Source organism: Mobula hypostoma, chromosome 17, assembly GCF_963921235.1.
Source record: "Mobula hypostoma chromosome 17, sMobHyp1.1, whole genome shotgun sequence".
Classification (NCBI taxonomy): domain Eukaryota; kingdom Metazoa; phylum Chordata; class Chondrichthyes; order Myliobatiformes; family Myliobatidae; genus Mobula; species Mobula hypostoma.
In genome coordinates, this window is record NC_086113.1 from 2051619 (window position 1) to 2075476 (window position 23858).

Below are 23858 nucleotides of genomic sequence, written 5' to 3' on the forward strand. Positions count from 1 at the left end.
AGAATTGTCAAATCCTAAGAACACATCAGAATTCATTGTAGACTCATAGCTTTAAATATTTAATGTAAAAGATAATTGATTCATGATAAACACAAGAGACTCTGTAGATGCTGGCAATACAAAGCAACACACACAAAATGCTGGAGGAACTCAGCAGGTCAGACAGCATCTGGAGAAATTAATAAGCAGTTGACATTTCACGTCCTGATGAAGGGTCTTGGCCCAAAATGTCGACTATTTCTTCATTTCCATAGATGCTGTCTGACCTGCTGATTTCCTCCAGCATTTTGTGTGTATTGAGTTGAAGTAAGACAGAAATATTGAGAATTTTATTTCATTGCAATATTTTTCCAATAAAGATTTTAAAAAATATACCAAGTGGATCTTCAGACTGAAATAGCCAAGGTCCACATACAGCCTTTCTTAACAAATGCATACTGCAGAATCAGAAACAACCTATTTACAGTACAGGTTGGTTTACATCAGGGGAGGGGAAACATCTCATTGATAGGTTGACTTAATCAGTGGATGGGAAACACCTCATTGATAGTTTGACTTACATCAGGATACAGGCAACACCCCATTGATGGTTTGACTTACATTGGGGAGGGGAAACACTCCATTGATAGTTTGACTTACATCAGTGGATGGGAAACACCTCACTGATCGTTTGACTTACATCAGGATACAGACACACCCCTTGATGGTTTGACTTACATCAGGATATGGGCAATGCGCTATTGATGGTTTGACTTTACATCAGGATATGGGCAACACCCCCATTGATGGTTTGACTTACATCAGGGGATGGGCAACACTCCCATTGATAGTTTGACTTAATCAGTGGATGGGAAACACCCCATTAATAGTTTGATTTACATCAGGGGAGGGGAAACACTCCATTGATAGTTTGACTTACCTCAGGATACAGGCAACACCCCATTGATAGTTTGACTTACATCAGGATATGGGTAACACCCCGCTGATGGTTTAACTTACATCAGGGGATGGGCAACCCTCCCATTAATAGTTTGACTTACATCAGGATACAGGAAACATCACCATTAATAGTTTGATACATCAGGATAAGAGCAACACCCCATTGATAGTTTGATACATCAGGATAAGAGCAACGCCCCATTGATAGTTTGACTTACACTAGGATACGGGAAACACCCCATTGATAGTTTAACTTACATCTGGATACCGGCAACACCCCATTGATAGTTTGACTTACATCAGGGGACGGGCAACACTCCACTGATAGTTTGATTTACATCAGTGGACGGGAAACAACCCTGTTGAAAGTTTGACTTCCATCAGGGGACAGGAAACATTCCATTGATAGTTAGACTTACATCAGGGTATGGGCAGCACCCCCATTGATGGTTTGACATTTTACAACAGGAAGTTCCAGCTTTGCAGACGTGGGTATCATCACATCGAGTGACTGAGCAGTCACTGCCTTCACAGTTTTGCTGAGCCTCGGATATTCTCAGTGCAGGCTTCTTGATGCCCCAGGGGAAGCTGACATCATCCTTGCGACACTTAGAACTTTGGGGGTCACATTCGGTGCCAGGGGGGCAGCAGTTTCCACCATCCTTACAACACTTAGCCTAATGTTGAACAAATAACAATGTAATTAATAAGGCAGGTAATCCTCACACTCACCCACATTTACCACAGAGAAGATAATTGACTTCAGGAAGAAAGGAGGTCCCAAACAAGCCCATCAGAAATGATAAGGTAATGGAAAAGGGACTCTGGTTTCAAGATTTCAGGGATGAACATCACCGACAAGCTCTCTTAGTCCATCAGCTCAACCTTGATAGTAGGGAAGGCACGACAGAAACTAAACCACCTGAGGTGCTTAAGGAGAGCCAGTCTGCCCCTGGTCAGGTTTTGATGTGCAACAGAGAACATACTGACATATGGAATGACAGTCTCTAGCTGCAGCAAGACAGATCACAACACACTCTAATGGGAGATTAGGATAGCTCAGCTTATCACTGGGACACAACTACCAGACCTGGAAACAATCTTCAGAATCAGGTTTATTATCACCGGCATGTGACGTGAAATTTGTTAACGTAGCACCCGCAGTTCAATGCAATACATTATATAGGGGAAAAAATGATACATGAAATTTAAAAGTAATACTAATAAATAATTCAATTACAGTATATGTATATTGTATAGATTTTAAAAATCTGCAAAAAAAACAGAAATACTGTATATTAAAAAAAAGTGAGGTAGTGTCCAAGGATTCAATGTCCATTTAGGAATCAGATGGCAGAGAGGAAGAAGCTGTTCCTGAATCACTGAGTGTGTGCCTTCAGGCTTCTGAACCTCCTACCTGATGGTAACAGTGAGAAAAGGGCATGTCCTGGGTGCTGGAGGTCCTTAATAATGGATGCTGCCTTTCTGAGACACGGCTCCCTGAAGACGTCCTGGGTACTTTGTAGGCTAGTACCCAAGATGGAGCTGACTAGATTTACAACCTTCTACAACTTCTTTCTGCCCTGTGCAGTAGCTTCCCCATACCAGACAGTGATGCAGCCTGTCAGAAAATGCTCTCCACTGTACAACTATAGAAGTTTTTGAATGTATATAATTCTGTAACTCTCCACATCAATGGTGTGCTTGTAACGTCATTAAAGATCCATCCCATCCCATACACTGTCTGTTCAATCTCCTGCCATCTGGTAGCAGATACAGAAACATCTTAGTCAAGACAGTAAGGCTGAAAAACAGCTTCTTCCCAAGGGCTGTTGTGCAGATGAATAATTCTACACCCTGGCTTGCCAATGGCCTCTGAGTGTTATGGACTATCAAGGTCACTTGTTGAATGTAAATACGGGAATTTACTTTTTTTAAAATTACACCATACAGCATGGATTGTAAATATCGGTTTTTGCTCAGACTGGTGTAGCACTGCAATCTTGTTGTTCTGAGCGATATCAATAAAGTTCTATTCTATTCCGGTAAAATGATCAAGGACCCCACCACCCAGGCCATGCTGTCACCATCAGGAAGGAGGTACAGGACCAGGTTCAGGAAGTTATTTCCCTACAGCCTTCAGACTCCTGAACCAATGTGGATAACTTCACTCACCACAACATTGAACTGTTTCCCTGAACTATGGACTCACTTTCAAATTTCAATCAACTTCTGGTAAGATGGCAGTGTGTGCAGCCACTCCAGGTTCAATCAAAGGTGCATTTGTTCACCTTGTAAGTCTCTTTTACGATTGAAAGTCACTGCTGGATGCTAAGAGCTCAAGTAGTGCAGGACTATCCCATCAGTGAGTTGCTCAATAGTGATGGAGATGGACTTATTGCGAACCGTCATTGTCATGTCTCCTGGACTTGCAGTGTACCATTGTGCCAAGGCAATGCGCAATTCCAACAAACGGAGCAACTGATTACCTTGGACGATAATGGCAGGGAGAAGGTGTATGACTCTGCAACCAAGCTAAGCTAGGAAATGAGGAAGAATTTTTGGAGAGTATTTGGGGGAAAATAGGCTGGACTTAGCTGGAATGCATCAGAAGTGTGGTGTATGATGATTGATGTGTCAACTTGGTTTGGATTAAAGGTGGAGTTATGGCTGAACAATGTCAAGGAAACTCAGCCTAAGTCAATATTGTTCCATATTGGGAACTGGGATTCCACATTGGTCTCAACAATAACTGATCTCACAAATAAGGAGAAAGGGGAAGCCTTTTAGGACCGAGATGAGGAAAAACTTCTTCACACAGAGAGTGGGTGAATCTGTGGAATTCTCTGCCACAGGAAACAGTTGAGGCCAGTTCATTGGCTATATTTAAGAGGGAGTTAGATATGGCCCTTGTGGCTAAAGGGATCAGGGGGTATGGAGGGAAGGCTGGTACAGGGTTCTGAGTTGGATGATCAGCCATGATCATACTGAATGGCGGTGCAGGCTTGAAGGGCCGAATGGCCTACTCCAGCATCTATTTTCTATGTTTCTATGTTAAATCTTGAGTCAATCTTGCTTCTGAGATGTTTCTTGCTTCTAAGGTAAAGAGAGAAGAGCTCTAAAAACATTTCCGGAAATACCTTTTAATGAAGAGATTCACCATTACCAACTTCTCAGGCAGTAATTGAAGGCCTCCAATAAAAACATTGGGCCTGGATGGTGTCCCTGGCCATGTCCTTAGGTACTGTTCAGATGAGCTGGCTAGGGTATTTCCATATATTTTTAACCTCTCCCTGACTCTGGCAGTGATTCCCTCCTGCTTTAAGAAGGCCACTCTCATCCTGGTACCCAAGAAGAACACGATAACTTGCCTTCATGACCTAAAGCCCTGTGGCTCTGTCATTTACCTTTGTGAAGTGCTTCAAGAGACTGGTCATGGCACATATCGACTCAGCCTTCGAGACAACTTCAACCCAATGGTCTACCACCAAAGCAGGTCTATGGTGAACACCATCTTCCTTGCTCTACACTCATCTCTGGAGCATCTGAACAGTAAAGACATGTACGTTAGCTTATCATTTATTGACAACAGTTCTGCCTTCAATACTATCATTTCAAGCAAACTCATCACCAAACTCCAGACCCTGGGAGTCAATACCACCCTCTGCAAATGGATCCTTGCTTTCCTGACCAATAGACCACCATCAGTAAGGATAGACAGTAACACCTCCACCATGATTATTCCAAACAGTGGTGCTCCTCCAGGCTGTGTCCTCAGCCCCCTACTCTACTCCCTGCACGCTCATGACTGCGAGGCCAAATTCTGCTCTAACTCCATTGTAGATGTTACACCATAGTGGACCGTATCATAAATAACAGTGAATTGAAGTACAGGAAGGAGATAGATAGTTTACTGACATGGTGTCATGACAACAACCTTTCACTCCATGTCAACAAAACAAAAGAGCAGGACATTGACTTCAGAAAGCGAGGAGTTACACATGGTCCTGATTACTCGAAAAATGCTGACATAGAGAGAACTGAGAGCTTCAAATTCCTAGGAGTAAGCATTACCAATGACCTGTCCTGGCCCAACCATGGCCAAGTGTGCTCACCAACACCTCTACTCTTGCAGGAGGCATGTCCCCATCAACCCTTACAATTTTCATCAATGCATCATAGAAAGCATTCTCTCTGGATGCATAACAGCTTGCATGCAACTCCTCAGCTCATAAGCACAAGAAACTGCAGAGAGATGTGGACACAGCTCATCACATTGCAGAAACCCCACTCCCCTCCATGGACCCTGTCTATGACTTTTCCTCCCTCAGTAAAGCAGCCAGCATAATCAAAGGTCCCACCCACAACCTCGCACATTTTCTTTTCTCCACAATTCCATCGAGCAGAAGATACAAAAGCCTGAAAGAACGTACCGTCAGGCTCAAGGACATCTTCTACCCCACTGCTTTCAGAGTCTTGAATGGACCTGTTGTACGACAGGATGGGCTGTTGTCCTCACAATCTACCTCATTATGATTGTGCACTTAATAGTTTACCTGCACAGAACTCTCAGTAGCTTGATACGTTATTCTCCATTCTGTTATGACTTTCCGTTGTTCTGCCTTAATGACTTGATCCATGTAAAACAGTATGCAAGATTGTTAGGAGACGCACGGCAGCTCAGGAGTTAGCACGTCACTTTACAGTGCCCCCAGTCTAACTCAATTCGCACCACAGACTGTCAGGAGTTTGTACAATCTCCCCATGACTGCATGGATGCCCTCTGGGTTGCTACAGTTTGCTCCCACATTACAAATGTGTACATGCAGTAGTTACATGGTGTGATTGGGCAAAGTGGGCTCATTGGGACAGTATGGCTGTATCTCTAAATCTCCGAAAAAAGACAATCTTTGCACTATGTCTGACTTCATGGAACAATCAGAGGCCAATTCCACTACCAATCAGCCAAACTAACAGTTCCATGCAATTTCAGAGAGCGATAATGGTGTGTTTCAGGAGTGTTATTAGCTTTCAAATATCAGGTTGAATATATATGCAGAACAAAGGTAATTAAGAGAAGCATTAATTACATTTTATTTCTAACGACCGTCAGCCTGTGGACACATGCCCAGGTTCCACCCTATAATCAACAGTACAGATCCCAGCTGACACGACAACTACATTATCACTGGAAATTACTGACGACTTCACAGACCCTTCAGATTTCTCAATCCTCCATCACTATTACCGTAGCATTAATCAATTTAGTGCAGTATATTTTAATTTTGTAATTTATAGCAAGTTTTATGTGTTACAATCTACCAATGTTACAAAGTGAGACATTACAAGCCATTTCAGAGAGTGATAATCACACCTGATCACTGATTGCTGGGCCAGTGCTGATGTCATTGCTCTGGATTGCCATCTCTGGCAGTGATTCACCTTCCACTGGATCAGTGCGATCTTCCAGTGCCGCAGAAGAAGGAGTGTTGTCTGCAGGGCAGCACTTGGTACCACGATAGCAACAGACTGTCTGAATATCAATGCAGAGAGGGCCATTAGGACGACATGGTAAGATGGGTTAAGCCTACTGCTTTGCTTCAGGACCAGCAAGTACAACTGAGGCAGACTAAGCCTAACATCTGTCCAATGTGAGATCCCCACATAATTATGACTTTTAACGTTGCAAATATAAGTCAAGATAGTCACTGTATCTGGTGTTGCTGATATACAACATATTAAAAATCAGGAATTTTCAGAATGCACCGTTTGTATCAGTGATTCTGACTTTGACTTACCGAAGGATGTGGGCAGCAAGTCCAATGTCCGCTGTCTGTCTTACAGCACAGATAGTAATCTGGACAGTGATACAGGTGATCACACCTAACTATTGAACTGTTACTGCCGACACGACTGCTCTCAGCTCCTGACTTCATTTCAGGAACCTGGGCTTCGGATAGGCGGCTGAAACCATCCTGTGTGCAGGAGAAAGTACAAAGGTGAGGCCATTCAAAGGGAGTATGGGAGACAGCACTGCAGAACAAAGTGAAAACAGGTCAAAATAGCTCACGATGTTGGTGTTAGAAGATTTTTATTCTGATTTGCAGTACGTTGTTAAGCTGATGTGTACAGAGGGATCTGGATGCGTAGGACAGTAACTATCAGTAAACACCAACACCAGTTGAGGGATTGGTATCGGCGACGTGATATCCTCACATGTGTCAATGAGACTAGTGAATTGAAATTTGGCAAGTCATGGTACAGTTGTAGAGAATATTGATTAGACCACATTTAAAATGTCTAATACCAGAGTGCGTGCATTTAAGGTGAGAGGGGGTTATTTCAAAGGAGACGTGTGGGACAAGTTTTTTACCAGAGAATGTTATGCCTGGACAGTGCTGCTTATGGTGGTGGTAGAGACAAAACATCAAGGCTTTTAAAAGCACTGTGTGCAGTTCTGACCACCCAATTACAGGAACGAGATAAAGGGTTTGCAGACGCTGCAGAGTTGAACATATGGAGTACCGTGTGCAGTTCTGACCGCCGAATTACAGGAACGAGATAAAGGGTTTGCAGACGCTGCAGAAGACGTTCACCAGGATGTTGCCCAGATTGTAGACTATCAGTTATAGGAAAGTTGGGACAAACTTATGTTAATTATTGAAGGTTGAAATGTGACTCTATTAGATGTATATATAATTCTCAAAGACATAGAGAGTGTAGTTAGAGACTAATTCTCAGAATAGACTTGTCAGATACCCCAGGGTATAGATTTAAGATGGGGTGGGGAATGGAAAGGAGATTTGAGAGACAAGTTCTTTTATACAGGGAGCAGACGGTGCCAAAGACACATCGCCAGGGAAGTTGATGGAAACAGATAAAATGGTAATGTTTACAAGACATTGAGACAGGCGCAACAACAAGTTGTAGAATTAGTTCAGAGTTGAAGTGAGTGAAGTTATCCACACTGGTACATACTGTTGCTGAACCTGGTGGTCTGTTTCAGGAACAGTTATTTCCTTTCAACCATCAGGTTGAATACATACACATAACAAAGGTAATTAAGAGAAGCATTAATTACATTTTAGGCTACGTCTACACTACGCCAGAAAATTTTGAAAACGCTGGTTTCGAGTAAAAACGATAGGCATCCACACTAAGTGTTTTTCAAAATATCTCTGTCCACAATAGACGGATATTTGGGAGAATCTCCTCCTACTAAGCATGCGCAGGACACACAGAAAACAAGCGAGGAGGAAACGATATACTTCGTGCGCGTTTGTCCAGTTACAGAGTTGAAAAACTTAAAAGGAATTGCTCTTGGTTCTCACGCAGGAGGACTTAAAACTAAAATAAACAAATACTGGAGCGTATGGAGTTCACGGGCAGTATGACCTGGCTGACGACGAACATTGAAAAGCTGACTAAACCTGTTGCATTAATAAAGCACCTTGTTAAATGTATAAAACATGTCTGCATCAGTGTTATCTTGTATTTCCATACAAAGTTACATTAGGCTGTTACACATCTATTGTCAGAGAAGTACTTGCATTAATAGGTAAACCACCTTCATATAAGCAAGGTCAGAAAACAGGGCAAAGTGAGTATATTTATTGATTCAGTAAGCTATGGGTCAAAGTATTTGGTGAGTACATTTCTAACTCTTCTGACTTCAGTCTCGTTGCCGTCTGTTCTGAAATTGTTAGGTTCTGCGAAGCGCAAAATCAAATATCGCTGTGATGATTGTACGCTCTAGCATCAATTCTTTGGCGACAATAAGTAATAATAATAATAATAATAAAAATAAGAAGAAGAAAACAATGAATTGCCACGCTGTTGCCATCTGTTCCGGCACGTCATGACAGCGGTTTTAAAAAGCTCCGGTTACCCCGTACACACTGCAACAGATATTCGGCGTTTTCAGATTTATTCACTCCGGAGACCGTTTCTGAAAATCTCCGTTTTCAGGGGCTGAAAACGCCATTTCAGTGTGGACGGAATGTCAAAACGAAGAGAAAAAGCTTCGCTTTCAAAATTGTCCGGCGTAGTGTGGACGTAGCCTTAGTTGTAATGAAACTCAGCCTGTGGACACATGCCCAGGTTCCACCCTGTAATCAACAGTACAGATCCCAGCTGACACAACAACTACATTATCACCGGAAGTTACTGACGACTTCACAGACCCTTCAGATTTCTCAATCCTCCATCACTATCACCGGAGCGTTAATCAATTTAGTGCAGTATATTTTAATTTTGTAATTTATAGCAAGTTTTATGTGTTACAATCTACCAATGTTACAAAGTGAGACATTACAAGCCATTTCAGAGAGTGATAATCACACCTGATCACTGATTGCTGGGCCAGTGCTGATGTCATTGCTCTGGATTGCCATCTCTGGCAGTGATTCACCTTCCACTGGATCAGTGCGATCTTCCAGTGCCGCAGAAGAAGGAGTGTTGTCTGCAGGGCAGCACTTGGTACCACGATAGCAACAGACTGTCTGAATATCAATGCAGAGAGGGCCATTAGGACGACATGGTAAGATGGGTTAAGCCTACTGCTTTGCTTCAGGACCAGCAAGTACAACTGAGGCAGACTAAGCCTAACATCTGTCCAATGTGAGATCCCCACATAATTATGACTTTTAACGTTGCAAATATAAGTCAAGATAGTCACTGTATCTGGTGTTGCTGATATACAACATATTAAAAATCAGGAATTTTCAGAATGCACCGTTTGTATCAGTGATTCTGACTTTGACTTACCGAAGGATGTGGGCAGCAAGTCCAATGTCCGCTGTCTGTCTTACAGCACAGATAGTAATCTGGACAGTGATACAGGTGATCACACCTAACTATTGAACTGTTACTGCCGACACGACTGCTCTCAGCTCCTGACTTCATTTCAGGAACCTGGACTTCGGATAGGCGGCTGAAACCATCCTGTGTGCAGGAGAAAGTACAAAGGTGAGGCCATTCAAAGGGAGTATGGGAGACAGCACTGCAGAACAAAGTGAAAACAGGTCAAAATAGCTCACGATGTTGGTGTTAGAAGATTTTTATTCTGATTTGCAGTACGTTGTTAAGCTGATGTGTACAGAGGGATCTGGATGCGTAGGACAGTAACTATCAGTAAACACCAACACCAGTTGAGGAATTGGTATCGGCGACGTGATATCCTCACATGTGTCAATGAGACTAGTGAATTGAAATTTGGCAAGTCATGGTACAGTTGTAGAGAATATTGATTAGACCACATTTAAAATGTCTAATACCAGAGTGCGTGCATTTAAGGTGAGAGGGGGTTATTTCAAAGGAGACGTGTGGGACAAGTTTTTTACCAGAGAATGTTATGCCTGGACAGTGCTGCTTATGGTGGTGGTAGAGACAAAACATCAAGGCTTTTAAAAGCACTGTGTGCAGTTCTGACCACCCAATTACAGGAACGAGATAAAGGGTTTGCAGACGCTGCAGAGTTGAACATATGGAGTACCGTGTGCAGTTCTGACCGCCGAATTACAGGAACGAGATAAAGGGTTTGCAGACGCTGCAGAAGACGTTCACCAGGATGTTGCCCAGATTGTAGACTATCAGTTATAGGAAAGTTGGGACAAACTTATGTTAATTATTGAAGGTTGAAATGTGACTCTATTAGATGTATATATAATTCTCAAAGACATAGAGAGTGTAGTTAGAGACTAATTCTCAGAATAGACTTGTCAGATACCCCAGGGTATAGATTTAAGATGGGGTGGGGAATGGAAAGGAGATTTGAGAGACAAGTTCTTTTATACAGGGAGCAGACGGTGCCAAAGACACATCGCCAGGGAAGTTGATGGAAACAGATAAAATGGTAATGTTTACAAGACATTGAGACAGGCGCAACAACAAGTTGTAGAATTAGTTCAGAGTTGAAGTGAGTGAAGTTATCCACACTGGTACATACTGTTGCTGAACCTGGTGGTCTGTTTCAGGAACAGTTATTTCCTTTCAACCATCAGGTTGAATACATACACATAACAAAGGTAATTAAGAGAAGCATTAATTACATTTTAGGCTACGTCTACACTACGCCAGAAAATTTTGAAAACGCTGGTTTCGAGTAAAAACGATAGGCATCCACACTAAGTGTTTTTCAAAATATCTCTGTCCACAATAGACGGATATTTGGGAGAATCTCCTCCTACTAAGCATGCGCAGGACACACAGAAAACAAGCGAGGAGGAAACGATATACTTCGTGCGCGTTTGTCCAGTTACAGAGTTGAAAAACTTAAAAGGAATTGCTCTTGGTTCTCACGCAGGAGGACTTAAAACTAAAAAAAACAAATACTGGAGCGTATGGAGTTCACGGGCAGTATGACCTGGCTGACGACGAACATTGAAAAGCTGACTAAACCTGTTGCATTAATAAAGCACCTTGTTAAATGTATAAAACATGTCTGCATCAGTGTTATCTTGTATTTCCATACAAAGTTACATTAGGCTGTTACACATCTATTGTCAGAGAAGTACTTGCATTAATAGGTAAACCACCTTCATATAAGCAAGGTCAGAAAACAGGGCAAAGTGAGTATATTTATTGATTCAGTAAGCTATGGGTCAAAGTATTTGGTGAGTACATTTCTAACTCTTCTGACTTCAGTCTCGTTGCCGTCTGTTCTGAAATTGTTAGGTTCTGCGAAGCGCAAAATCAAATATCGCTGTGATGATTGTACGCTCTAGCATCAATTCTTTGGCGACAATAAGTAATAATAATAATAATAATAAAAATAATAAGAAGAAAACAATGAATTGCCACGCTGTTGCCATCTGTTCCGGCACGTCATGACAGCGGTTTTAAAAAGCTCCGGTTACCCCGTACACACTGCAACAGATATTCGGCGTTTTCAGATTTATTCACTCCGGAGACCGTTTCTGAAAATCTCCGTTTTCAGGGGCTGAAAACGCCATTTCAGTGTGGACGGAATGTCAAAACGAAGAGAAAAAGCTTCGCTTTCAAAATTGTCCGGCGTAGTGTGGACGTAGCCTTAGTTGTAATGAAACTCAGCCTGTGGACACGTGCCCAGGTTCCACCCTGTAATCAACAGTACAGATCCCAGCTGACACAACAACTACATTATCACCGGAAGTTACTGACGACTTCACAGACCCTTCAGATTTCTCAATCCTCCATCACTATCACCGGAGCGTTAATCAATTTAGTGCAGTATATTTTAATTTTGTAATTTATAGCAAGTTTTATGTGTTACAATCTACCAATGTTACAAAGTGAGACATTACAAGCCATTTCAGAGAGTGATAATCACACCTGATCACTGATTGCTGGGCCAGTGCTGATGTCATTGCTCTGGATTGCCATCTCTGGCAGTGATTCACCTTCCACTGGATCAGTGCGATCTTCCAGTGCCGCAGAAGAAGGAGTGTTGTCTGCAGGGCAGCACTTGGTACCACGATAGCAACAGACTGTCTGAATATCAATGCAGAGAGGGCCATTAGGACGACATGGTAAGATGGGTTAAGCCTACTGCTTTGCTTCAGGACCAGCAAGTACAACTGAGGCAGACTAAGCCTAACATCTGTCCAATGTGAGATCCCCACATAATTATGACTTTTAACGTTGCAAATATAAGTCAAGATAGTCACTGTATCTGGTGTTGCTGATATACAACATATTAAAAATCAGGAATTTTCAGAATGCACCGTTTGTATCAGTGATTCTGACTTTGACTTACCGAAGGATGTGGGCAGCAAGTCCAATGTCCGCTGTCTGTCTTACAGCACAGATAGTAATCTGGACAGTGATACAGGTGATCACACCTAACTATTGAACTGTTACTGCCGACACGACTGCTCTCAGCTCCTGACTTCATTTCAGGAACCTGGGCTTCGGATAGGCGGCTGAAACCATCCTGTGTGCAGGAGAAAGTACAAAGGTGAGGCCATTCAAAGGGAGTATGGGAGACAGCACTGCAGAACAAAGTGAAAACAGGTCAAAATAGCTCACGATGTTGGTGTTAGAAGATTTTTATTCTGATTTGCAGTACGTTGTTAAGCTGATGTGTACAGAGGGATCTGGATGCGTAGGACAGTAACTATCAGTAAACACCAACACCAGTTGAGGGATTGGTATCGGCGACGTGATATCCTCACATGTGTCAATGAGACTAGTGAATTGAAATTTGGCAAGTCATGGTACAGTTGTAGAGAATATTGATTAGACCACATTTAAAATGTCTAATACCAGAGTGCGTGCATTTAAGGTGAGAGGGGGTTATTTCAAAGGAGACGTGTGGGACAAGTTTTTTACCAGAGAATGTTATGCCTGGACAGTGCTGCTTATGGTGGTGGTAGAGACAAAACATCAAGGCTTTTAAAAGCACTGTGTGCAGTTCTGACCACCCAATTACAGGAACGAGATAAAGGGTTTGCAGACGCTGCAGAAGACGTTCACCAGGATGTTGCCCAGATTGTAGACTATCAGTTATAGGAAAGTTGGGACAAACTTATGTTAATTATTGAAGGTTGAAATGTGACTCTATTAGATGTATATATAATTCTCAAAGACATAGAGAGTGTAGTTAGAGACTAATTCTCAGAATAGACTTGTCAGATACCCCAGGGTATAGATTTAAGATGGGGTGGGGAATGGAAAGGAGATTTGAGAGACAAGTTCTTTTATACAGGGAGCAGACGGTGCCAAAGACACATCGCCAGGGAAGTTGATGGAAACAGATAAAATGGTAATGTTTACAAGACATTGAGACAGGCGCAACAACAAGTTGTAGAATTAGTTCAGAGTTGAAGTGAGTGAAGTTATCCACACTGGTACATACTGTTGCTGAACCTGGTGGTCTGTTTCAGGAACAGTTATTTCCTTTCAACCATCAGGTTGAATACATACACATAACAAAGGTAATTAAGAGAAGCATTAATTACATTTTAGGCTACGTCTACACTACGCCAGAAAATTTTGAAAACGCTGGTTTCGAGTAAAAACGATAGGCATCCACACTAAGTGTTTTTCAAAATATCTCTGTCCACAATAGACGGATATTTGGGAGAATCTCCTCCTACTAAGCATGCGCAGGACACACAGAAAACAAGCGAGGAGGAAACGATATACTTCGTGCGCGTTTGTCCAGTTACAGAGTTGAAAAACTTAAAAGGAATTGCTCTTGGTTCTCACGCAGGAGGACTTAAAACTAAAATAAACAAATACTGGAGCGTATGGAGTTCACGGGCAGTATGACCTGGCTGACGACGAACATTGAAAAGCTGACTAAACCTGTTGCATTAATAAAGCACCTTGTTAAATGTATAAAACATGTCTGCATCAGTGTTATCTTGTATTTCCATACAAAGTTACATTAGGCTGTTACACATCTATTGTCAGAGAAGTACTTGCATTAATAGGTAAACCACCTTCATATAAGCAAGGTCAGAAAACAGGGCAAAGTGAGTATATTTATTGATTCAGTAAGCTATGGGTCAAAGTATTTGGTGAGTACATTTCTAACTCTTCTGACTTCAGTCTCGTTGCCGTCTGTTCTGAAATTGTTAGGTTCTGCGAAGCGCAAAATCAAATATCGCTGTGATGATTGTACGCTCTAGCATCAATTCTTTGGCGACAATAAGTAATAATAATAATAATAATAAAAATAAGAAGAAGAAAACAATGAATTGCCACGCTGTTGCCATCTGTTCCGGCACGTCATGACAGCGGTTTTAAAAAGCTCCGGTTACCCCGTACACACTGCAACAGATATTCGGCGTTTTCAGATTTATTCACTCCGGAGACCGTTTCTGAAAATCTCCGTTTTCAGGGGCTGAAAACGCCATTTCAGTGTGGACGGAATGTCAAAACGAAGAGAAAAAGCTTCGCTTTCAAAATTGTCCGGCGTAGTGTGGACGTAGCCTTAGTTGTAATGAAACTCAGCCTGTGGACACATGCCCAGGTTCCACCCTGTAATCAACAGTACAGATCCCAGCTGACACAACAACTACATTATCACCGGAAGTTACTGACGACTTCACAGACCCTTCAGATTTCTCAATCCTCCATCACTATCACCGGAGCGTTAATCAATTTAGTGCAGTATATTTTAATTTTGTAATTTATAGCAAGTTTTATGTGTTACAATCTACCAATGTTACAAAGTGAGACATTACAAGCCATTTCAGAGAGTGATAATCACACCTGATCACTGATTGCTGGGCCAGTGCTGATGTCATTGCTCTGGATTGCCATCTCTGGCAGTGATTCACCTTCCACTGGATCAGTGCGATCTTCCAGTGCCGCAGAAGAAGGAGTGTTGTCTGCAGGGCAGCACTTGGTACCACGATAGCAACAGACTGTCTGAATATCAATGCAGAGAGGGCCATTAGGACGACATGGTAAGATGGGTTAAGCCTACTGCTTTGCTTCAGGACCAGCAAGTACAACTGAGGCAGACTAAGCCTAACATCTGTCCAATGTGAGATCCCCACATAATTATGACTTTTAACGTTGCAAATATAAGTCAAGATAGTCACTGTATCTGGTGTTGCTGATATACAACATATTAAAAATCAGGAATTTTCAGAATGCACCGTTTGTATCAGTGATTCTGACTTTGACTTACCGAAGGATGTGGGCAGCAAGTCCAATGTCCGCTGTCTGTCTTACAGCACAGATAGTAATCTGGACAGTGATACAGGTGATCACACCTAACTATTGAACTGTTACTGCCGACACGACTGCTCTCAGCTCCTGACTTCATTTCAGGAACCTGGGCTTCGGATAGGCGGCTGAAACCATCCTGTGTGCAGGAGAAAGTACAAAGGTGAGGCCATTCAAAGGGAGTATGGGAGACAGCACTGCAGAACAAAGTGAAAACAGGTCAAAATAGCTCACGATGTTGGTGTTAGAAGATTTTTATTCTGATTTGCAGTACGTTGTTAAGCTGATGTGTACAGAGGGATCTGGATGCGTAGGACAGTAACTATCAGTAAACACCAACACCAGTTGAGGGATTGGTATCGGCGACGTGATATCCTCACATGTGTCAATGAGACTAGTGAATTGAAATTTGGCAAGTCATGGTACAGTTGTAGAGAATATTGATTAGACCACATTTAAAATGTCTAATACCAGAGTGCGTGCATTTAAGGTGAGAGGGGGTTATTTCAAAGGAGACGTGTGGGACAAGTTTTTTACCAGAGAATGTTATGCCTGGACAGTGCTGCTTATGGTGGTGGTAGAGACAAAACATCAAGGCTTTTAAAAGCACTGTGTGCAGTTCTGACCACCCAATTACAGGAACGAGATAAAGGGTTTGCAGACGCTGCAGAGTTGAACATATGGAGTACCGTGTGCAGTTCTGACCGCCGAATTACAGGAACGAGATAAAGGGTTTGCAGACGCTGCAGAAGACGTTCACCAGGATGTTGCCCAGATTGTAGACTATCAGTTATAGGAAAGTTGGGACAAACTTATGTTAATTATTGAAGGTTGAAATGTGACTCTATTAGATGTATATATAATTCTCAAAGACATAGAGAGTGTAGTTAGAGACTAATTCTCAGAATAGACTTGTCAGATACCCCAGGGTATAGATTTAAGATGGGGTGGGGAATGGAAAGGAGATTTGAGAGACAAGTTCTTTTATACAGGGAGCAGACGGTGCCAAAGACACATCGCCAGGGAAGTTGATGGAAACAGATAAAATGGTAATGTTTACAAGACATTGAGACAGGCGCAACAACAAGTTGTAGAATTAGTTCAGAGTTGAAGTGAGTGAAGTTATCCACACTGGTACATACTGTTGCTGAACCTGGTGGTCTGTTTCAGGAACAGTTATTTCCTTTCAACCATCAGGTTGAATACATACACATAACAAAGGTAATTAAGAGAAGCATTAATTACATTTTAGGCTACGTCTACACTACGCCAGAAAATTTTGAAAACGCTGGTTTCGAGTAAAAACGATAGGCATCCACACTAAGTGTTTTTCAAAATATCTCTGTCCACAATAGACGGATATTTGGGAGAATCTCCTCCTACTAAGCATGCGCAGGACACACAGAAAACAAGCGAGGAGGAAACGATATACTTCGTGCGCGTTTGTCCAGTTACAGAGTTGAAAAACTTAAAAGGAATTGCTCTTGGTTCTCACGCAGGAGGACTTAAAACTAAAAAAAACAAATACTGGAGCGTATGGAGTTCACGGGCAGTATGACCTGGCTGACGACGAACATTGAAAAGCTGACTAAACCTGTTGCATTAATAAAGCACCTTGTTAAATGTATAAAACATGTCTGCATCAGTGTTATCTTGTATTTCCATACAAAGTTACATTAGGCTGTTACACATCTATTGTCAGAGAAGTACTTGCATTAATAGGTAAACCACCTTCATATAAGCAAGGTCAGAAAACAGGGCAAAGTGAGTATATTTATTGATTCAGTAAGCTATGGGTCAAAGTATTTGGTGAGTACATTTCTAACTCTTCTGACTTCAGTCTCGTTGCCGTCTGTTCTGAAATTGTTAGGTTCTGCGAAGCGCAAAATCAAATATCGCTGTGATGATTGTACGCTCTAGCATCAATTCTTTGGCGACAATAAGTAATAATAATAATAATAATAAAAATAATAAGAAGAAAACAATGAATTGCCACGCTGTTGCCATCTGTTCCGGCACGTCATGACAGCGGTTTTAAAAAGCTCCGGTTACCCCGTACACACTGCAACAGATATTCGGCGTTTTCAGATTTATTCACTCCGGAGACCGTTTCTGAAAATCTCCGTTTTCAGGGGCTGAAAACGCCATTTCAGTGTGGACGGAATGTCAAAACGAAGAGAAAAAGCTTCGCTTTCAAAATTGTCCGGCGTAGTGTGGACGTAGCCTTAGTTGTAATGAAACTCAGCCTGTGGACACATGCCCAGGTTCCACCCTGTAATCAACAGTACAGATCCCAGCTGACACAACAACTACATTATCACCGGAAGTTACTGACGACTTCACAGACCCTTCAGATTTCTCAATCCTCCATCACTATCACCGGAGCGTTAATCAATTTAGTGCAGTATATTTTAATTTTGTAATTTATAGCAAGTTTTATGTGTTACAATCTACCAATGTTACAAAGTGAGACATTACAAGCCATTTCAGAGAGTGATAATCACACCTGATCACTGATTGCTGGGCCAGTGCTGATGTCATTGCTCTGGATTGCCATCTCTGGCAGTGATTCACCTTCCACTGGATCAGTGCGATCTTCCAGTGCCGCAGAAGAAGGAGTGTTGTCTGCAGGGCAGCACTTGGTACCACGATAGCAACAGACTGTCTGAATATCAATGCAGAGAGGGCCATTAGGACGACATGGTAAGATGGGTTAAGCCTACTGCTTTGCTTCAGGACCAGCAAGTACAACTGAGGCAGACTAAGCCTAACATCTGTCCAATGTGAGATCCCCACATAATTATGACTTTTAACGTTGCAAATATAAGTCAAGATAGTCACTGTATCTGGTGTTGCTGATATACAACATATTAAAAATCAGGAATTTTCAGAATGCACCGTTTGTATCAGTGATTCTGACTTTGACTTACCGAAGGATGTGGGCAGCAAGTCCAATGTCCGCTGTCTGTCTTACAGCACAGATAGTAATCTGGACAGTGATACAGGTGATCACACCTAACTATTGAACTGTTACTGCCGACACGACTGCTCTCAGCTCCTGACTTCATTTCAGGAACCTGGGCTTCGGATAGGCGGCTGAAACCATCCTGTGTGCAGGAGAAAGTACAAAGGTGAGGCCATTCAAAGGGAGTATGGGAGACAGCACTGCAGAACAAAGTGAAAACAGGTCAAAATAGCTCACGATGTTGGTGTTAGAAGATTTTTATTCTGATTTGCAGTACGTTGTTAAGCTGATGTGTACAGAGGGATCTGGATGCGTAGGACAGTAACTATCAGTAAACACCAACACCAGTTGAGGGATTGGTATCGGCGACGTGATATCCTCACATGTGTCAATGAGACTAGTGAATTGAAATTTGGCAAGTCATGGTACAGTTGTAGAGAATATTGATTAGACCACATTTAAAATGTCTAATACCAGAGTGCGTGCATTTAAGGTGAGAGGGGGTTATTTCAAAGGAGACGTGTGGGACAAGTTTTTTACCAGAGAATGTTATGCCTGGACAGTGCTGCTTATGGTGGTGGTAGAGACAAAACATCAAGGCTTTTAAAAGCACTGTGTGCAGTTCTGACCACCCAATTACAGGAACGAGATAAAGGGTTTGCAGACGCTGCAGAGTTGAACATATGGAGTACCGTGTGCAGTTCTGACCGCCGAATTACAGGAACGAGATAAAGGGTTTGCAGACGCTGCAGAAGACGTTCACCAGGATGTTGCCCAGATTGTAGACTATCAGTTATAGGAAAGTTGGGACAAACTTATGTTAATTATTGAAGGTTGAAATGTGACTCTATTAGATGTATATATAATTCTCAAAGACATAGAGAGTGTAGTTAGAGACTAATTCTCAGAATAGACTTGTCAGATACCCCAGGGTATAGATTTAAGATGGGGTGGGGAATGGAAAGGAGATTTGAGAGACAAGTTCTTTTATACAGGGAGCAGACGGTGCCAAAGACACATCGCCAGGGAAGTTGATGGAAACAGATAAAATGGTAATGTTTACAAGACATTGAGACAGGCGCAACAACAAGTTGTAGAATTAGTTCAGAGTTGAAGTGAGTGAAGTTATCCACACTGGTACATACTGTTGCTGAACCTGGTGGTCTGTTTCAGGAACAGTTATTTCCTTTCAACCATCAGGTTGAATACATACACATAACAAAGGTAATTAAGAGAAGCATTAATTACATTTTAGGCTACGTCTACACTACGCCAGAAAATTTTGAAAACGCTGGTTTCGAGTAAAAACGATAGGCATCCACACTAAGTGTTTTTCAAAATATCTCTGTCCACAATAGACGGATATTTGGGAGAATCTCCTCCTACTAAGCATGCGCAGGACACACAGAAAACAAGCGAGGAGGAAACGATATACTTCGTGCGCGTTTGTCCAGTTACAGAGTTGAAAAACTTAAAAGGAATTGCTCTTGGTTCTCACGCAGGAGGACTTAAAACTAAAAAAAACAAATACTGGAGCGTATGGAGTTCACGGGCAGTATGACCTGGCTGACGACGAACATTGAAAAGCTGACTAAACCTGTTGCATTAATAAAGCACCTTGTTAAATGTATAAAACATGTCTGCATCAGTGTTATCTTGTATTTCCATACAAAGTTACATTAGGCTGTTACACATCTATTGTCAGAGAAGTACTTGCATTAATAGGTAAACCACCTTCATATAAGCAAGGTCAGAAAACAGGGCAAAGTGAGTATATTTATTGATTCAGTAAGCTATGGGTCAAAGTATTTGGTGAGTACATTTCTAACTCTTCTGACTTCAGTCTCGTTGCCGTCTGTTCTGAAATTGTTAGGTTCTGCGAAGCGCAAAATCAAATATCGCTGTGATGATTGTACGCTCTAGCATCAATTCTTTGGCGACAATAAGTAATAATAATAATAATAATAAAAATAATAAGAAGAAAACAATGAATTGCCACGCTGTTGCCATCTGTTCCGGCACGTCATGACAGCGGTTTTAAAAAGCTCCGGTTACCCCGTACACACTGCAACAGATATTCGGCGTTTTCAGATTTATTCACTCCGGAGACCGTTTCTGAAAATCTCCGTTTTCAGGGGCTGAAAACGCCATTTCAGTGTGGACGGAATGTCAAAACGAAGAGAAAAAGCTTCGCTTTCAAAATTGTCCGGCGTAGTGTGGACGTAGCCTTAGTTGTAATGAAACTCAGCCTGTGGACACGTGCCCAGGTTCCACCCTGTAATCAACAGTACAGATCCCAGCTGACACAACAACTACATTATCACCGGAAGTTACTGACGACTTCACAGACCCTTCAGATTTCTCAATCCTCCATCACTATCACCGGAGCGTTAATCAATTTAGTGCAGTATATTTTAATTTTGTAATTTATAGCAAGTTTTATGTGTTACAATCTACCAATGTTACAAAGTGAGACATTACAAGCCATTTCAGAGAGTGATAATCACACCTGATCACTGATTGCTGGGCCAGTGCTGATGTCATTGCTCTGGATTGCCATCTCTGGCAGTGATTCACCTTCCACTGGATCAGTGCGATCTTCCAGTGCCGCAGAAGAAGGAGTGTTGTCTGCAGGGCAGCACTTGGTACCACGATAGCAACAGACTGTCTGAATATCAATGCAGAGAGGGCCATTAGGACGACATGGTAAGATGGGTTAAGCCTACTGCTTTGCTTCAGGACCAGCAAGTACAACTGAGGCAGACTAAGCCTAACATCTGTCCAATGTGAGATCCCCACATAATTATGACTTTTAAAGTTGCAAATATAAGTCAAGATAGTCACTGCATCTGGTGTTGCTGATATACAACATATTAAAAATCAGGAATTTTCAGAATGCACCGTTTGTATCAGTGATTCTGACTTTGACTTACCGAAGGATGTGGGCAGCAAGTCCAATGTCCGCTGTCTGTCTTACAGCACAGATAGTAATCTGGACAGTGATAAAGGTGATCACACCTAACTATTGAACTGTTACTGCCGACACGACTGCTCTCAGCTCCTGACTTCATTTCAGGAACCTGGGCTTCGGATAGGCGGCTGAAACCATCCTGTGTGCAGGAGAAAGTACAAAGGTGAGGCCATTCAAAGGGAGTATGGGAGACAGCACTGCAGAACAAAGTGAAAACAGGTCAAAATAGCTCACGATGTTGGTGTTAGAAGATTTTTATTCTGATTTGCAGTACGTTGTTAAGCTGATGTGTACAGAGGGATCTGGATGCGTAGGACAGTAACTATCAGTAAACACCAACACCAGTTGAGGGATTGGTATCGGCGACGTGATATCCTCACATGTGTCAATGAGACTAGTGAATTGAAATTTGGCAAGTCATGGTACAGTTGTAGAGAATATTGATTAGACCACATTTAAAATGTCTAATACCAGAGTGCGTGCATTTAAGGTGAGAGGGGGTTATTTCAAAGGAGACGTGTGGGACAAGTTTTTTACCAGAGAATGTTATGCCTGGACAGTGCTGCTTATGGTGGTGGTAGAGACAAAACATCAAGGCTTTTAAAAGCACTGTGTGCAGTTCTGACCACCCAATTACAGGAACGAGATAAAGGGTTTGCAGACGCTGCAGAGTTGAACATATGGAGTACCGTGTGCAGTTCTGACCGCCGAATTACAGGAACGAGATAAAGGGTTTGCAGACGCTGCAGAAGACGTTCACCAGGATGTTGCCCAGATTGTAGACTATCAGTTATAGGAAAGTTGGGACAAACTTATGTTAATTATTGAAGGTTGAAATGTGACTCTATTAGATGTATATATAATTCTCAAAGACATAGAGAGTGTAGTTAGAGACTAATTCTCAGAATAGACTTGTCAGATACCCCAGGGTATAGATTTAAGATGGGGTGGGGAATGGAAAGGAGATTTGAGAGACAAGTTCTTTTATACAGGGAGCAGACGGTGCCAAAGACACATCGCCAGGGAAGTTGATGGAAACAGATAAAATGGTAATGTTTACAAGACATTGAGACAGGCGCAACAACAAGTTGTAGAATTAGTTCAGAGTTGAAGTGAGTGAAGTTATCCACACTGGTACATACTGTTGCTGAACCTGGTGGTCTGTTTCAGGAACAGTTATTTCCTTTCAACCATCAGGTTGAATACATACACATAACAAAGGTAATTAAGAGAAGCATTAATTACATTTTAGGCTACGTCTACACTACGCCAGAAAATTTTGAAAACGCTGGTTTCGAGTAAAAACGATAGGCATCCACACTAAGTGTTTTTCAAAATATCTCTGTCCACAATAGACGGATATTTGGGAGAATCTCCTCCTACTAAGCATGCGCAGGACACACAGAAAACAAGCGAGGAGGAAACGATATACTTCGTGCGCGTTTGTCCAGTTACAGAGTTGAAAAACTTAAAAGGAATTGCTCTTGGTTCTCACGCAGGAGGACTTAAAACTAAAAAAAACAAATACTGGAGCGTATGGAGTTCACGGGCAGTATGACCTGGCTGACGACGAACATTGAAAAGCTGACTAAACCTGTTGCATTAATAAAGCACCTTGTTAAATGTATAAAACATGTCTGCATCAGTGTTATCTTGTATTTCCATACAAAGTTACATTAGGCTGTTACACATCTATTGTCAGAGAAGTACTTGCATTAATAGGTAAACCACCTTCATATAAGCAAGGTCAGAAAACAGGGCAAAGTGAGTATATTTATTGATTCAGTAAGCTATGGGTCAAAGTATTTGGTGAGTACATTTCTAACTCTTCTGACTTCAGTCTCGTTGCCGTCTGTTCTGAAATTGTTAGGTTCTGCGAAGCGCAAAATCAAATATCGCTGTGATGATTGTACGCTCTAGCATCAATTCTTTGGCGACAATAAGTAATAATAATAATAATAATAAAAATAATAAGAAGAAAACAATGAATTGCCACGCTGTTGCCATCTGTTCCGGCACGTCATGACAGCGGTTTTAAAAAGCTCCGGTTACCCCGTACACACTGCAACAGATATTCGGCGTTTTCAGATTTATTCACTCCGGAGACCGTTTCTGAAAATCTCCGTTTTCAGGGGCTGAAAACGCCATTTCAGTGTGGACGGAATGTCAAAACGAAGAGAAAAAGCTTCGCTTTCAAAATTGTCCGGCGTAGTGTGGACGTAGCCTTAGTTGTAATGAAACTCAGCCTGTGGACACATGCCCAGGTTCCACCCTGTAATCAACAGTACAGATCCCAGCTGACACAACAACTACATTATCACC

At 42.0% G+C, this 23858-nt stretch overlaps 1 protein-coding gene across 1 annotated transcript in view; it reads right to left on the minus strand.

The window, feature by feature from the left end:
• grna.1 (granulin a, tandem duplicate 1) overlaps positions 1-23858 on the minus strand; it is a 43265-nt gene that overhangs the window by 2709 nt on the left and 16698 nt on the right. Inside the window, exons 5-17 of the mRNA XM_063069433.1 lie at positions 21499-21675; positions 21075-21233; positions 18531-18707; positions 18107-18265; positions 15563-15739; positions 15139-15297; positions 12674-12850; positions 12250-12408; positions 9706-9882; positions 9282-9440; positions 6738-6914; positions 6314-6472; positions 1359-1616 (exon numbers count right to left, since the gene is read on the minus strand). Of these exons, the coding sequence (XP_062925503.1) occupies positions 1359-1616; positions 6314-6472; positions 6738-6914; positions 9282-9440; positions 9706-9882; positions 12250-12408; positions 12674-12850; positions 15139-15297; positions 15563-15739; positions 18107-18265; positions 18531-18707; positions 21075-21233; positions 21499-21675 (2274 nt within the window). The remainder of the gene's footprint in view (positions 1-1358; positions 1617-6313; positions 6473-6737; positions 6915-9281; positions 9441-9705; positions 9883-12249; positions 12409-12673; positions 12851-15138; positions 15298-15562; positions 15740-18106; positions 18266-18530; positions 18708-21074; positions 21234-21498; positions 21676-23858) is intronic.